Source organism: Lacerta agilis, chromosome 2, assembly GCF_009819535.1.
Source record: "Lacerta agilis isolate rLacAgi1 chromosome 2, rLacAgi1.pri, whole genome shotgun sequence".
NCBI lineage: Eukaryota > Metazoa > Chordata > Lepidosauria > Squamata > Lacertidae > Lacerta > Lacerta agilis.
The window spans coordinates 6,035,662-6,053,206 of NC_046313.1; the positions used below are offsets into that span (position 1 = coordinate 6,035,662).

The 17,545-nt window shown below is 45.5% G+C and overlaps 1 protein-coding gene across 1 annotated transcript; it reads left to right on the forward strand.

The window, feature by feature from the left end:
* The first annotated feature begins 1,500 nt into the window (after positions 1–1,500).
* Positions 1,501–14,372, forward strand: LOC117040571 (retinol dehydrogenase 7-like). Its single transcript, XM_033138415.1, has 5 exons — positions 1,501–1,569; positions 5,821–6,142; positions 10,221–10,479; positions 12,571–12,728; positions 14,017–14,372. Exons 2-5 carry the CDS (start codon positions 5,830–5,832, stop codon positions 14,229–14,231), a joined length of 945 nt encoding a protein of 314 aa, XP_032994306.1. The 5' UTR covers positions 1,501–1,569; positions 5,821–5,829; the 3' UTR covers positions 14,232–14,372.
* The last annotated feature ends 3,173 nt before the right edge of the window (positions 14,373–17,545 follow it).

Here is a 17,545-nt window from a genome sequence, read left to right on the forward strand (position 1 = left end):
AGTCACATGTCAGTGGTGGGCGGAGCCAGAAGCAAAAGTGGGCGGAGCAGCAATGTAAACTCCAAGTGGGCTCGGAGCGGAGCAAAGAGGAGGGCAGCCAGCAAAGAGGAGGGCAGCCATGTGCTCCGCGCAATGGAGCCCCATCGTCTTCTTGTCTGATCCCATCAAAACAGGACAGGAAGCAGCAGCTGCTCAAAGGCAGCCAGGCTCCACCCGCCAGCTAACCCCATTGGCCGGCTGAGGGGCTCGGCGGCAACGGATAGGGGCTGATGCAGGGGGAGGAATACACCCCCCTGTAAGCACGGGAAACGGCTCCCACTTGCTTTGAGGGCTGAGGCTTTTCTCTCCAAGTAGGCGAGGTCTTCCCACCCAGTCCCTGGCCAGCAGGGGAGGAGCTGCTTCCATTAAAAACAGGAAATTTAAGGGAAATAAAAAATAAGGGAGAGCAGCGGGAAACTACTTAAAATAAGGGAGAATCCCGGGGAAAACGGGATACTTGACAGCACTGTATAGACATGTGAGCTCAGCTACTCAGCAGCCCCTCTGCCTGAGTGATAATCCCTGGCATCCTGATACCTGAGTGCCAGACAGGTAGCCATTCCAGAAAGAGCAAACCCAGATGAAGACAAAAGGGTGTGATTAACTTGGCTGGGAAACAGGGAAATGTAAATATCTCTTTTGCTTCGCTTGATGGGTGTTTGGTGGAGGGCAAGGGGAGGCACGGGGCAGGGTCCAGGATGCTCAGATTACTGCCACCAGACCTCCCCTTTCATGATGTAACCATGATTACTAGTGATGTAGTTGGGGGTGTGTGTGTAACATGGGGATTAGCAGCTAATAAAAGTTGGGGTTCTCTTTTGTACGGGGCTTTCATCTTGTTTCACCTGGTGGCAGGTGGGAGTCCTGTCGCGACAGTCTTCAATAAAGACCAAGGCTGCTGTTTTGCTCTGGTATTCCTGGCTGGTGTCCTTGTTATTTTGTCCAAGGGAGCCCTCTCAGATTCTCCGTTAACAGCTACCAATTGCTTAGTCATTTAACAATGTTTTATTCAAGCTTTTTCATAATGCAATAAAATAAAAGAAACTAAACAAAAACAAAGAAAGAGAAAGGAAACTTATGGATGGATGGAACAGAGGCGAAATGGCTGAATTTGGCACATGAAGGTCTACAGAAGGAGTAGTAATAATAATAATAATAATAATAATAATAATTTATACCCTGCCCATCTGGCTGGGTTTCCCCAGCCACTCTGGGCGGCTTCCAACAGAATATTAAAATGCAACAGTCCATTAAACAGTAAAAGCTACCCTAAACAGGAGGGTGCTGTTCCCTTCACCAGCAGGTTTCCCAGTCAGCCTAGAAAGGTTCTTAAATTTCACCTCCTACATTGGCCAGGCCAGATGTGAGAAACTGACTGTAGCCAATGCTGTGAAAGTTAGGCAGCTGCAGGTGCTCTATGGACAAGCTGCAGCAGACAGGTCACATGTGCATTATTTTACAAGCAAAAGCAACCTGTGTTCTGTCTGCCACTCGGCTGAAGCTAGGAGCCCTTCCTCTAATCAACTGCAGGCAAGTCACTTTCATTGTACCAGTTAGTAACCTCCAGTAACCTCTATACTGTGCTCAAAACAACTTTATGCCAAGCTAGTAATTAGTTGAATGTTTTCTCAACTTTCATGCTAGGGGAAAGTTTTGCTTCCTGAATTTCTTCTTCCTGTGCACCTCTTAAAAGGCTCAGAAACATTTGCGGTGGCGGCAGGGGAGGAATAGAAGCCTTCAAAAGTAGGTGCTAATGCTGAGATTGCAACTATATTTTATCTCAGGGTTCCTTATCTCTGATTGGATGTTTATAGGGTTGTACTGTAGTAATGTATGGAAATGAGGACTGAACGACTGAACAACTACAACAACAACTGTTCTTCTTTATCTACTTGCTCTTTTAATAAATCAGTGAGTCAGAAAGCAGAGCAGGAAGGCTCTCTCGTTTGTTGCCAGCATCTGGTGCTCTGAAATATACCGGTATTCTCTCTTGCATTGTGAATTTCAGAAATGTGAGAAACAGTGTCCTGTAATGTAAACAGTAAAAAGAACTGTTGCCAAGGCTGAGGTTCCCACTATTGGCAGCCCCCCATGTGAGGGGGAGGTATGAAAAAAAAACCCCCTCCAGGCTGCAGCAGAGTTGCAGAAGGAAGCAAACTGTTCAGATATGTAGCATTCAGAATTTCTTTATTATTTACAACAAATTAAAACAGACATAACAACACACAAATGTAAACATGTATCAACATGTATCATGTTACATAAGCAATGGGAGAATGAAATTACTGACACCCAAACCACCGCCTCCATGGATTGCAGCTTGAGAAGCCATTGTCTTTTATTTCAAGACTGGGGCAGAGTTGTGCTTGTTGAATTTCTACCCAATATCCAGTTACAGGTAGGTAGCCGTGTCAGTCTGCCATAGTCAAAACAATATATATATATATATATATGTATAAAATAAATCCTTCCAGTAGCAACTTAGAGACCAACTCTAAGGTGCTACGGGAAGGATTTTTATTTTTTATTTTTTATTTTTTATTTTGTTTTTACCCAATATCCAGCTAGGCTAAGGCAGAAAGCTTTTCAGAAGGAAAACGAAGTGGCACACTAATGAGGCATCTGATCAAAGCCTGCATTTTAAAATGAGCTTAAAGATATATTTGCAAATGTTTGTGTGTTTCATTATCATCTACACCAGCCTGCTAAAAATATCAATTGGGCTGTAGATACGCATTTTACTCCATAAAGAGAAAGACAGCATTCCTTAAAAAAAGGGGGGTCCCTATCTGCAGCTGATTTAGGAGATAGGTTGACATCCAAGGTTGGGAAAGCAGGCTAGAAAGATTGGGCTGAGAAAGGTTACAGCATTGACCCTGCATACCAGAGATACGATCCAGTTGCAAAAACACTAATTTAGAGTTAATAAGATTTATTATTTAATAGAAAATAATACCCTATGTTCCCCCATAAAGGATTCTAAAGCGTCTAAAGTTTCTTGTAGAGAGTTAAATAGCAATAAGTTTTAGAGAGCTGATGGGGAGGGGGTGTCAACTGAAAACCCCCTTTCTCTGCCTTTTTTGAAAGCTCTTTCCCCCTTGTGTTATATATTATAACCAATTATATTTGCCTTTGTTCTACTTCTGTATAAGATGTGTTAGCTTAAGTGTAATAATGCAAAGGGTTTAGAAAGCAAAATGTTAGTTTGTCACTGTTTAAGAATGTGTATTTAGGGTCCCTCCCTAGATAGAATTTATTACTTCGTATTAATTATCCTTATCAGCTATCTGTTTTGGAATGAAGGAGTCAAGGAGGCTCTGTTAATCAAGGTCCCTTGTCTAGGCTTAATGGCAGATTTGTGGCTCCTTGTCGGCCATTAATGGATAGAAGGAAATATAGCTCTTTGTCTCCCATAAAAGGCAATAGGAAGTGGGTGTTTCTTTTATGATTGGTTCTAGCAAACAGCCAATAGGAATTTTAACCAGGCTGATTGGTCCAGGTCAGCAGCCGAAGGAGGATCAAGGGGCTGGGCTGAGGTTATATAAGTGCTGACCAACAGGGCTGGAGCGCACAGAGCTCTCGTGACCATATACCACTTTGCCTATCATTTATTTGTCTGACAAATACATTATTATTTTAATTTCTTAATTGCTGCGTTCCACGATAGAGGGTCGAGGAAAGCCCACTTAACACAAGTTGTGGCTGCAGCCCAGAAGTCCACCTCTGCAATCTTAGGTTTTTTAGGATCCAACGGTGCACACTATGTACCTGCGGCTCTAAAACTCTTTGAGGCTAATGCGCTAGCTCAACTGCTTTATGGGGCTCAACTTTGTTCCCCTCCACCAAATCTGACCCTTCTTGAAAGGGTCCAGTCAAAATTTATCAGAGCAGCCCTCCAGGTGCCTCCAGGTGTGCCAAATGCTGCTCTTCGTCTCGAAACAGGCATGGTCTGCGTCGAGGCGAGACTCTGGACACAGGCCTGTAACCTTTGGCTGAAAGTTCATCTTAATCCTCAGGGCCTTGCCCCATTGATATTAAAAGATAAACATCGCTCCTCTTGGAGCAAAGCTATAGAAAACAAGATGACGAGCATAGGTTTACATCCAGCTCACCTGTGTTCACATAGTTACAACACAGCAAGGGCATTAGTCAAGCAGAGGCTAATGGCTATCGAGAGGCAAAATGACTTAAGTAAAGTCCCTCTTTTTTAACCCCAGAGGAGCGGAGATACTTACAACTCCCAGCTAGGTATTTTACTCAGCTCGAGGTCTCATCCCACAGAAGGGCGTTCACACTGGCCCGAAATCATGTCCTGCCATCTGCCGTATTGGATGGGAGGTATAGGGGGGTTCCTTTGGGCGACAGACTCTGTCCATGCGACTCCGGAGAAGTAGAGACTACAGACCACGTACTTCTCCGTTGCCGCTTTTATAGGGCTTTACGAAATGAACTTATCTCTCCGCTATTATGTGAGTCTCCTGGATGTCCCGAAGAACACTACGCCCATTGGCTCCTCTCAGATGCCAACCCTAAGGTCACAGCTGCGGTGGCAAAGTTCTGTGCTGTCGCTATTAAGCTTCGGTCCGCACAATTAGGTGGCTCCTGATCCTTCTTTTGATTTAAGTATTATAAAAATCTGAATTGTTGATTTTTTAATTAATTTCTAAATTTATTCTTTTAAAGCAATAATTATTAATTTTAATGTACTTTAATTTTAATACAGCCAACCCCTTTTAGATCAAATTTCAGATCAATTTTAAATTGCATTTATTATTGATTCTGTATGTGTCTTTTTTGTGTGTGTGTGTGCTGGTCGTTGACCGTAATAAAGTACTTACTTACTTGCTGCGTTGAAGGTTTCATTCCAGCTAAGCATTAACCACAAGCAAGGTGCTACACTAAAAGCTAGGAGTGAACAGACCTGTCAGTTTGGGTTTCTCTCCTGAACCTTGCATAGTTCTATAGAAGAGGGACGTGCAACATGCATAGCTTGCCAACACATGCTGAAATTCCCTTTTGTACACAACTACTGAAAGCGTAGGAGCCTTGTCACTCTTCTCCTGGACCTGGCAACCCAATCCCCTTCTTTCTTTCCCTAGCCACGACTCTTTTCACGCCACTGTCTTCACACAGCCCGAGCAGGTCTGGGCCAAGACCAGGTCAGCACAAGGTCTGCCAATGCTGTGGGCATGTAAGAGAGAGGGACGAAGAAGAACTGGGAGTCCCAGCCTCCAGAGTAGCAGGTGCGAGGGTGCCGGGACGTCAAGGCATGCTCCATGCAGTCAGTGACCAGGTAGAGGTTAGTGCTGCATCGAGTGATGAGACTCTCTTTGAACATCTGGCGCACAAAACAAATCAGGGATCGGACCTTGAGCAAGTGCAATATGTGGTGCAACGATGGCAAAATAAGGCATATGACCTGTTGGATGCTAATGCTGAGCTTGCACAATATTTGAGCTCAGTGTTGCTTATGTCAATAGATATATATAGGATCCCACTGTTCCTCTTTATTTAGTTGTTCAATTAATAAGCAGCTAGCTAGAGCTATTATTTATACTTCTTTTAGCCCGCCTTTGCTCCAGGCAGCTCATTGCATCATGCACCATTTCTCCTTCCCCTCAACAACACTGCAAGCGAGGCTAAATGGAGCGGTGGCAACATAAAAGGTCTTCCAGTGAAGTTCTTGGTGGAGCAGGAATTAGAAATATCCTCCTCCAAGTTCTGCTAGGTGTGTGTGTGTGCATTTTGTTGCTTGAATTCTTGAATTCTTCTTCCCTGCAGGTTTCAGCCATGTGGCTCTACCTGGCTGCCCTGCTGGGGCTTTACTTCCTTCGCCGATGGTACCAGGAGAGACAGACGGTGGAGAACCTGACGGAGAAATATGTCTTCATCACGGGGTGTGACTCTGGCTTTGGGAACCTACTTGCCAGGCAGCTGGAAGCCCGGGGCCTGCGAGTGCTGGCAGCCTGTCTCACGCAGAAGGGGGCAGAGCAGCTGGAAAAGGTCACCTCAGAGCGATTGAAAACCACCATTCTGGATGTCACCAGTACAGAGAGTGTGGCAGCAGCGACGGAGTGGGTGAAGGAGCAAGCAGGAAGCAAAGGTGAATCTACCTTCCTTGTGCTGCCTCTGTGCTATTGGTGGGACCAGGGATTAGAATTTCCTCTCTTGTTGATCAGAAGATCGGCGGTTCGAATCCGTGTGGCGGGGTGAGCTCCCGTTGCTCGGTCCCAGCTCCTGCCCACCTAGCAGTTCGAAAGCACGTCAAAGTGCAAGTAGATAAATAGGTACCGCTCCGGAGGGAGGTAAACGACGTTTCCGTGCGCTGCTCTGGTTCGCCAGAAGCGGCTTTGTCATGCTGGCCACATGACCCGGAAGCTGTACGCCGGCTCCCTTGGCCAGTAACACGAGATGAGCGCCACAACCACAGAGTTGGACACGGCTGGACCTAATGGTCAGGGGTCCCTTTACCTTTACCTTTACCTTTACCTATTCATTTGTAGGCCACTTTCCCCACATAATTGTGCCCAAAGTGGCTCACAACGTGTGAAAGGAAGAATAAGCATAACAATTCAGAAAATACCTTAGAAATAATCATTATGAGCATTCAATAATAAATATCGGAGACAGCTCCAGGTATTAGGGTGCCTGAGAGGATGGGATACCCCCTCCTGGAATTCAGCGCATAGCAGCCACTATGCCATACTACAGACCCCTGTGCCGCCCTACCCCCCCCCAACAGGAAAGAAAGGGAGAGTAAAGCAAGCAAGGTTTTCCTTGTGATTGACAATGGATTGCAAGGGGGCAGGCTTGTGTGCAAATCACCAACCTGCCACCACTGTAGCTGCTGGGCAAATTAGCAAAGTCCAGCTCTGCGCCCCCCCATGGGCGTACCCAAGGGGGGGCAGGAGGGGGCACCTGCCCCCCCGAAGCAAAAAATAATAATAATTAAATGGTTATCGGCAGCCTAAAAGGAAAAAAAGCTCTCCTAAAAAGCTCAACTACCGGTCTTTCTCCCCCTCCCAAAATGTAAATAACAATTGAGCTCTGCCGACCGGCAGCTGGCCACTGTGTGTGCGTGTGTGTGTGTGTGTTGCACCGGCTGATCGTTACAAAGGAGCTTTGGCAACAGTTCCCTTGCATGGTGAGTTGCGATGGCTGAGGATCCTAGGAAACTGAGTTTTTCAGCCATTTGGGGGCTTTCTGTTTGGGGGGGGAAGTTTTTCTGTTTTTTGAAGCTGTTTTTGTTTGCTGTTTACATAATATGGTCAGCAATCTAAAAACGAACTGAACCCCTAAAAAACGGGGCATTCCTCATCCCCAAAAAAGGTCAACAACTTTGAGCTGAACCCCAAAAAACAGGGGTAGATCACTGCTGAAAGTAGATCACAGTCTCTTGGGAGTTGGCCACCCCTGGTATAAGACATGTAACTAGAATAAAAATTATCAGTCAATCAATAACAATTTATTCGACCGTCAGTCAGAACACAATCATCCATACAAATTTTAAAACCTGAGACAACTCAGAGGGGTTTACACTAGAACATACACTAAAAGTAAATTATACATAAAAACCCATATCGATACCATCGATTTTGACCTTACGCTATTTAAGGGCCAAAAAAAGAGATTTGGCCACCTCAAAAGTTGTGGTGCCAGTAAAATTATTCAGCAAAAACGAAACCTGACATTCTCCATCTACCGTGTTTCTCCTAAAATAAGACACCGTCTTATATTTTTTTCCCCTCAACAAAACACAGTATGGCTTATTTTCAGGGGATGTCTTATTTTAACCGCATCGCATCAGTACGCTGCATAGCCACGCCTCTCCAGGCTGTTTTAATGGGAGGTGCCGCATCACTATGGCTTATTTTTGGGGTATGGCTTATTTTTGGGCAACGGCTTATATTTCGCAAATGCATAGAAATCCTGCTATGGCTTATTTTATGGCCATGTCTTATTTTAGGAGAAACAGGGTACCAGGCTAAGGTGGCCTAAGAGTGGAGCTATCAGTTTCTGTCTAAGGGCAACATAAAATGCGCAGGTCAGGAGAATGTGTTCGGTTGATTCAACCTTTCCCGAGGCACAGGAACAGGCCCTCAGAGCATATGGGACTTTAAAAAAAAAATTCAAGCAAATAATTGTAATAACTACCATAATAAAGCACTGCTATAATTATATATAATTTTCCTAAAATTTTGGTTTCATTCACCTTTCCGTGCTGAAATGTCACAACCTGAACGACCATGGCTTGCTCCCCCCTAGTTTTGATCCTGGGTACGCCCCTGCCCCCCCCCCGTATCATCCTTTGCAAGTCCTGCTTTCACCGCTGCCAAGCATATACCTCCTGCTGCTATTACAAGGAAGGCATTGGTGGCCTCACCTCTGCCCACCCACAAGGAGGGTTCTCCACACCAGCTTGGCCAGGTGACATGTGTGTGTCGTAGGACGGTTTCCACTTGTCCCTTGTAATAGGGGATTGTCCCTTATTCCAAGGGGAAGTGCTGCATAATAACAATAACAGCAATACTTTTATTGTCAATGTACAACCTGTGTACAATGAAATTAATTGAGCCTCCCTCCCCTTCCACAAACACTCAGTCTCATTGCACTCTGTGTGCTTGTCACACAACACACCAACCCTGAAAGTCAGTGGCACTATGTTATTTTCCGTTCAGCAGCCTAACAGCCCACAGAGAGAAACTATTTTTTAGCCTGTTAAGGGATGTAGTTTCTCCCTTAGGTCTGCCTTGCTTTCTCTCCCCCCCCCCCTCTGCTGAGTTGAGCTGCTCCCTCCCATCTCTACCAGAGCTGTTGCCTCTCTCCTGCCTGTCCACTTTCCATTTCTCTCTCTTTCTGTCACCCTTTCCCTACCTTTCCCTCTCCTGTTACACTAAATCCAGTGAGAGACGCAGCTGCAGCCCAATGGATGGCCACAGAGGTAGAGATGTAAAATTTCTGGAAATTTTGAAGCTCGGAAACCCCCCCCCCCCCGGTTTTTCCCCGGGGGAAAATGGAAATATTAGGATTTTTTTAAAAAATATATATGCTACATTAGCACTTCTTTTCCAGATTGGAAGTCATTCTGTTACTTTAGAAACATAAAATATAACTATGGACAATTTTAATGGCCATAAAATTATCACAACTAGCATATTGAAATTATAGTGTATCCAAACAATTAATACAAACAGAATTTACTTTTAAAATAATATTTATTTGTATTTGTAAGAAATGGAGCAACAATCTCCTGAACTGTTTACTAGTTTAGGTGGAACAAAAAAAAAAAACTCCACAAAACGATTTTTAAAAATCCAGAAGTAAGAATTATTCATATTTCCTCTCCACAGCATTAAAAAAAACCAAAACATTCTCATAAAAAGAACTGAAGAAGGAAGTGGAACTAAGTTTCAATGAATGGGCATGAAATTTAATCAGAATCATTTTCTGAGCTGTAATTAAGTATATACTTTCAGGCCCTTTTTGTTGCTCTATATTTTCTTCCATTGCTTTGAGGCCTAGTGAAGAGGAACAGAACCAATGCATACAACACATACATGCAAAAACAAAACTGAAACTTTTTTCTTTTCTGGTGACAACAGCACCTCCTAAAGGAAGAAATGTGTCTTGTTCTTGCATTGGAGAGTTCAGTTTGTAACCTAGGACTTGCTTGTCCTCACAGAAATTAGAATAATCTGATACCATACATATTTTTTAGAAATGATTTATAAAATATTTGAACCCCTTATCTTAAAATATTTTATTCATCATGTTAAAATAAAAAAACCCATAATCTATTTTCCCCCCAATTTTTCAGAAAAAAAGGCTTCAGGAAAAAAACAAAAAACAAACAAACCACGTCCCCCCCCCGAATTTTTCCATTCCCCCCCCCAGGCCTTCGCATCTCTACACAGAGGACAGTGAGTGTTTGGGGATGGAATGGAATGTGGGTCCCCATTCCTTTTACATGCTTCCCTGCCCCTGTTACTTTATAGAGGGGTAGGTTGGATATTGCAAACCTATACCAAAGAAAAACCCTCCCCCAGAAAACCCACGACTATTTAAAGTGCTATAAATGTGTACCGCAGTCAAGGAGTCCGAATCCCTCGGAAGAAACTCACAATCCTAAATTCATGTGGGTTAGGGTTGCTAACAGGAAAAACATACATTCTTTCTCACAGGGCTTTGGGGCTTGGTGAACAATGCCGGCACAGCTGTACCATCAGGTCCCAACGAATGGCTGACCAGAGATGACTTTGCAAAGGTGATCGATGTCAACCTTCTTGGGATGATTGATGTGACGCTACACATGCTGCCCCTGGTGAGAAGAGCCAGAGGGAGGGTGGTCAACGTCTCCAGTACAAATGGTCGCCTGGCCTGCTTTGGAGGTGGTTACTGCCCATCGAAGTTTGGTGTGGAAGCCTTCTCTGACAGCCTGAGGTAAAAAAAAAAAAAAAAAAAAAAAAAAAGCAGCTCTCTAATGTCCTCTTTTGCTTAGTTTGGTCCAACATCTGCCATACTCCCTAACCACCTGTCAGGCTGGAAGTGGCTGATGCGAGTCCTCCTGGTTTAGTTGCATGGATGTTTCACCAGCTAAGTCTGAAAAAAAGTGGGCTGCAGGGAAGAAGGAGCTGGGAAATGGCAGCTGCCCGGGGCTTTACCCAAGACTCTCACAACTTGAGATGAATGTATCCAGGCACAGGCCATGTCCACATCTGGCCTTGAACCAAACTTTTCAAATCACAAGCCCACAATTGGATGTGTGACTCTCAGTCCAGGACCTTCTCATTAATGGTGAACATGCTATGGATGTCCCCCTGTTTTACTTAGAATAGTTCTGGCCCAACATGCTTTATAGAAATGTTGATTACCATGTTGAAAAGTGTGTGCTTTTTCCAACTAGTTACATACCACTTAAATACCACAGTGTGGGACTATGCAGTTATCTGCAGATATGCACTGCCCAGGCTCAAGTAGCAGGGAGGTCCCTTCGGGGCTGCTAACACTGTGGTTGGACGTCACCCGCAGAGGCACACTCCATTCTCTCTCGAGATACATGGATGCCAACATCCGGGAAAGCAAAATAAATTAATGAACTATACAGCCTGTATAATACAGGACATATTATTTACCGGTAATTTGAACCCCCCAAAAAGAAAGGACATTGATTATTTTTTTAAAAGGAGTAATGTTTAATGCATATTTTGCAAGCTTTCTGTCTAGGTTTCTGCATAAGTTGAACTTCTGAAAGTCACTTGTAATAAGATGAATAAGGTTTTAAAATGGGATTAAGAATATAAGATTTTATGGACGTGCATGAATCAGTATAAAATAATGGATCCAGGAAGGGAAGTGGAGGGAAGTCAATCAAGATTTGTGGTTTAAATTTTTGATTGTGATGAGTGTTTTTTTTAATCATAAAATAAATAAATTTTTATCAAAAAGAGAGAGATACATGGATGGCAACAACTAAGCCATGATTGTGTAGCATTTGGAGAGAAATTCTGTGTGGCATCTTCTTAGGGTTGTTTGCACTGTAATATTATTCTGCACAAAGGAGGTTTGGCAAAACCCTTAATTGCTCCTTTTTAAGAACACGGGGTCCCAGAACCCAAAGAACGGGGTCTTGTTCCTTTGATGCAAGTGACCTGCCTTGTCCCTCTTAACAAGAAGACTGGGCAGAGATGACAGAGACTGCAGGGAGGAGGGTGGGACGCAGATATGGCAGAAAAGGCTTCTTGCTCTCTGCAGCAACCTTTCCCAACTAGGTTAAGGTCTCCCTTCAGGAAGGCATTTGATTTATCAGCTACACCAGGGGTAGTCACCCTTTTCATACCTACCGCCCACCAATGCATGTTTCTTGATGGTAAAATTTCCTTACCGCCCACCAGTGCTCAATGGAAGGAGGATTCAGCTTGTGCCGTTGAACCTCCTCCCACCCACCTAGAATCCTGAAATGCCCCCTAGTGGGTGGTAGAGACCAGGTTGACAACCCCTGAGCTAGACCTTGAAGCAGGAGCCAGCAAACTTTTTCAGCAGTGGACCGGTCCACTGTCCCTCAGACCTTGTGGGGGGCTGGACTATATTTTTTGGGGGGAAATGAACGAATTCCTATGCACCACAAATAACCCAGAGATGCATTTTAAATAAAAGGACACGTTCTACTCATGTAAAAACAAGCTGATTCCTGTACCATCCGTGGGCTGGATTTAGAAGGCAATTGGGTCAGATCTGGCCCCCAGGCCTAAGTTTTCCTACTCATGCTTTGAAGCATGTCCTCATGACTGTCTCTTCATACAACTGTTGCTGTGTCATACACAATCCTCTCCTGGGTAGAGCATGTCTAGGCTCTTGCAAGAGGGCAGAAGGCAGGTGAGTTCCATTTCCCATCTTTTCTTTCTCCTCCATTTTGATTTTTTTTTTAAAGAAAGATGTTCCTATCCATGGACCCAAATTCCTGACCTGCATTCCTGACCTATGACATTGTAGAGTAGGTAATGATGTTTCTTCTTTTGTTCCTCTGCATTTCAGGCTAGAGCTCCATCCTTTTGGAGTCCAAGTCAGCATTATTGAACCTGGTATTTTCCAAACAAGCATTCGCACACGAGCATTAGAGGAATTAAAGAAAGTATGGAACCGAGTGCCATCTGACATCAAAGACGTCTATGGGGAACAGTACTTGGAGAACTGTGAGTAGACGTGGAGGGGATTTCAGCATGGTTAGCATTTTCCTGTAAACTTACCCAATTCACACTTCATGAAGCAATATATTAACCAATACATAGCTCTGCTCAGGAATTCAAACTCCTCTAAATTTAGCAACAAGTTCTCCAAACCAACTGTAAGGTCCTCGGTTAGTTGCTCATGAGTAAGCAGGCAAAACTCGTGAGTTTTCCCTTAGTAATTTTATTGTGCATACTATGTACAGTGCAGATCTAACAAGTTCATGTCTGTATCAAGCGTCGGCAGAATCCGGGAATGGCCCCTTCCGGTTCTGACCCCAACAAAAGAGTTTCGGTATACGAAAACCCCGCCTTCCATCCATTCGTTTCACCCCTCGACTCCTGTGGGGCGACGGAAATTGCATGCCTCCTTCATCGCCCCTTGGGCTAGGGGAGTCCAAGGTCTCTCTGGCATCCCCAGAGCCTCGACCCTCCACCCCCTGTAACACATGCCCCTCCCTGCTAGAAGCCTTGCTGCTCCCTCTGCTGCCAGAGGGGGTGCTGCTGGTCAGGTGGGGCCGGGGCTCTCTGTAGCATCCCGAGAGCCTTTCCATCACCTTGCGCTGTGCCGGGGACAGTTCCCTGACACCAACAATGTATACAAAAATGTGCATATTACAGAGAAATTGGCATCAAAAGTGAACACAATAAACAAAAATGCACTATGCAAGAAAATAATGTTTGCCAAAATGTGTATACAGTGGTACCTTGGTTTAAGAACACTCCAGTTTAAGAACAATTTGGTTTACAAACACCACAAAACCGGAAATAGTGTCTTGGTTTGAGAACTTTACCTCGGTCTAAGAATGGAATCCGAATGGTGGAAGGGCACTGGTGGCAGGAGGCCTCATTAGGGAAAGCGTGCCTCAGTTTAAGAACGGTTTGGGTTTAAGAGCGGACTTCCGGAACGGATTATGTTTGTAAACCGAGGTACCACTGTATTGTGAAAACTAAAATGCTGATGACTTCCAAAAATCATAAACTGAAATGAGGAGAACCAAACTCTAAGATTTTGGATATATTGAAACTGAGAGGAACCAAAATGGACAGGTTCATCCATTGCAGACTTAAATCTATTGAGACTGTGTTCTGTTTTGAAGCATTCAAAATAGTTCCAGGTGCATCTGGTTTGATTTACTTCTTCTAGAGAGAGGTATCTAGAAGCTAACCAATCCATTCAGCTCCCAACAAATTTAGTTTACCCCCTACATTTACAGCACTAACTTCTGTTTTGCTTCATATTTCTCTCACACAGTTTGCAAACTTGTCCAAGATATCTTAACTTCCAGCACCAAGCTTCACCTGGTCACTGACTGTATAGAACATGCCCTGACATCCTGCTACCCTCGCACTCGCTACTCTCCAGGCTGGGACGCAAAGTTCTTGCACATTCCTGCCTCTTACTTTCCAACGTCCATTGCTGACTTCGTGATAAGCTACTTTCTGCCCAAACCTGCTCAAGCAGTATAGATTGCTTTGGAGAACAACCTTCATAGCTGTCCAAATGAGCCAACAATCTGTGGGTGGAACACAAGCCTAACTGCATCTTTATCTTTAGGTTTTTATTTTGCTTGTTTATGCAAAATAGAAAATGCAACAAAAAAACAAACGTTTGCAAGCACAATAGATTGCTTTGAAAAAAAGGCTGTACAGTCATATTGTTGGGGGAAAGCCAGTAGATGGTGTTCCTGCTTTCAATTAATCTTCTACTGTATATATATGGTGGCTGAGAAGGAATGCAGCTGCAGGCATGGGGGAAGAAGGGAGTGGCCTCACTCTGAACCAGCTGCAGAGATAAGGAGGAGTATGAGTGGAGGGCTACCTTGAAGAAGAAGAAGAAGAAGAAGAAGAAGAAGAAGAAGAAGACGACGACTTTGGATTTGATATCCCGCTTTTCACTACCCGAAGGAGTCTCAAAGCGGCTAACATTCTCCTTTCCCTTCCTCCCCCACAACAAACACTCTGTGAGGTGAGTGGGGCTGAGAGACTTCAAAGAAGTGTGACTAGCCCAAGGTCACCCAGTAGCTGCATGTGGAGGAGTGGAGACACGAACCCGGTTCACCAGATTATGAGTCTACCACTCTTAACCACTACACCACACTGGCTCACTGAGCCCCAGGTGATGCAGAAGTCCAGGTGCCCCGCACTCCCCTAGCTACGTTCCTGGGTTGTGTCTCCAGAGGTTGTCGCTGGTGCTCCCTTTGACCTGCTGGAGTTGAGCTGCTGGGGGCAGGGGGTTTTCCCCAAGGGAATAAAGTTAGTGAAGAATGCGGCCGAGGCACCCAAAGTTCCCCTCCTGCTGAGGCTCCGAGCGCCCCAGGAGCGCGCTCACTGGAGGAACCGGAGCAGGGAAACGTCTTTGCACCCGTGTCTCTTCCTTTTGCACCCCTTAACCATGTAATAGATAGCTGACGGATAGCTGAGCCAGCTTGACAACTTTATCTTTGAGTATTGTTTCATATACAGACGTACCTTGGAAGTCGAACGGAATCCGTTCTGGAAGTCTGTTCAACATCCAAAATGTTCGGAAACCAAAGCATTGCTTCTGATTGGCTGTAGGAAGCTCCTGCAACCAATTGGAAGCCACGGAAGCTGTGCCGGATGTTTGAAAATCATTCCGGTTTTCAATCGTTCAGGAGCCAAAACGTACAAGTTCCAAAGCGTTTGGCAAACAAGGTACGACTGTTCTTTAATTGTATATTGGCACCTGTTGCTGTTTCTTTGCTTATTATAGTAATTAATAAAGCTTGCTTCTACTGCCTAAATGTTTGAGATCCAAAGAACTCGCTGCTGCCTCAGGATTACCAGGGCTGGGTGATTGTTGGGGAGGCATAGCCATGGGGCATTACACAGCTGTCAAATTGAGCCAACAAGCTGTGGATGGAATCAAAGTCTAATTGCATCTTTTAGGCTCCTAATGAGAGGATAATTAAAGAAAAATGATTTATTATTATTATTATTCTGAACTATTGTCTGATGCAGCTGAAACTGCAATGCTTTCCCTCTCGTCACCTAGGAAAAAACTACATTAAACTGTGGGACTTCAGACTAAATGGATACTCTCAATTTTACCCGTGGACTGCCCATCTGTCCAGATTTTAATTCGCTCTGAACTTATTTTAACATGTATTTTAACTAACTGATTGCCGTGGAGGGTGGGGCAAAAATAAAAATTAATTAATTAATTAATTATGCCATGTCAGGAAAGCTTTTGCCCTACTGTCGAGTCACATGGCCTAGAAGGGGTTATAAATGGTGCAACAAGAAAAAGTATAGAATCATAGAATTGTAGAGTTCGCTGGTACCCCAAGGGCCATATACTCCAACCCCCTGCAATGCAGGTATCTCAGCTAAAGCATCCGTGACAGGTGTCCATCCAACCTCTGCTTAACAATCTCCAAGGAAGGAGAGTCCACAACCTCCCAAGGGCGACTGTTCCACTGTAGTCTTGGGGGGTGGGTGCAGGGGCGTTTCTAGCCCCTTGGCTGCCCGGGGCGGGAAGCCAAGAGGCACCCCTGGGGGCAGGGCATCGCGGCACCCGGCAGCGGCACCCCTTTGTGCTGCAGCTGCTTGTGCCTGTGTGAGCAGCCACCGCACGAAGGGGTGCCGGACGGCAGCTTCGGGAGTCTCTGCATGCAGAGACACCCGAAGCCGCCGCCCTCGGCGGAGCGCAAGTTGGGGCAGGGAGAGGGACGGGCCAGCGAGGAGGGGGGTCACCCGCCCCTCTCCATGCCCCAGCTCCGCAAGCCAGCCAGCGGCGGAGCTCGGCATAGAGGCAAGGGGTGGGCCAGCGAGGAGGGGGTGTAACCCCTCCTCGCTGGCCCGCCCCTTGCCTCCATGCTGCGGTGAAAAAAGCCGCTGGAAGGGGGGGGACTATTTTCAGCGTTGCCAGGGCGGAGCCACAGGGGCGGCCAGCAAGGGGGGATGACACCCCTCCTCGCTGGCCGCCCCTGCGGCTCCACAACGGCAGTGCCGAAAATAGCCTTACTTTTTTTTTAAGCCCAGGGGGGCGGGGCCACCCCAAAGTGTCACCCCCAGCAGGGTGCTGCCAGGGGCGGGCCACCCCCTGCCCCCCTTGCTACGCCCCTGGGTGGGGATGTGGAGAACTAGCCCAATGCCAGGTAGGGGTTAACTTTTCTGACAGTTAGAACCCTCAGGGGCGGGCTTAACCTGGGTATAAAACACCCCTCCCAGTGGACGGTAAGGCAGTTGAAGTGTGGGCAGGAGGAGTTGCAGTTAAGTGCGGGGAGTTAGAGTTGGAGTTGAAGTGTGAGTCAAGAGATAGAGCTGGGAGTTTAGAGTCTTAGGTGGATGTTAGCAGAGAGGATAAAGAGATTGTGAAACGCGTTGTTATTGATATTTAGTTAACTATTAGAGGTATTAGGCCGGTAACATTTAGAGGTATTAGGCCGGTATAGGACAACTGTTATAAGCTTATTGAACAACCTTTATTTTATCAGCAACCACAAGCTTTGTACGCAATAAACATCTTTTTAGTTCACAATATCCTCGTCTGTGGTGAATGAAGTAAGCAGGATCCAGCTAGTAGTCTGAAGGGCTGCAGCTGGGGACTGTTTGTCGTTGGTGCAGCACTCATAGACCGTAAAACGTCCGGGGGTGGGCTGTACAGGGCGAAGGGCCCGCGACATTAAAGTGGTGGCAGCGTCGGGACGAAAGATAGTCATAAAGTGGTGGTCACGTTGAGATCAAAGATCTAAAGTGTTGGCAAGCAGTGCCAAGGTACAAGAAAGATTTAAGGGTGACGCATTGTGTGAAGTGTGAGG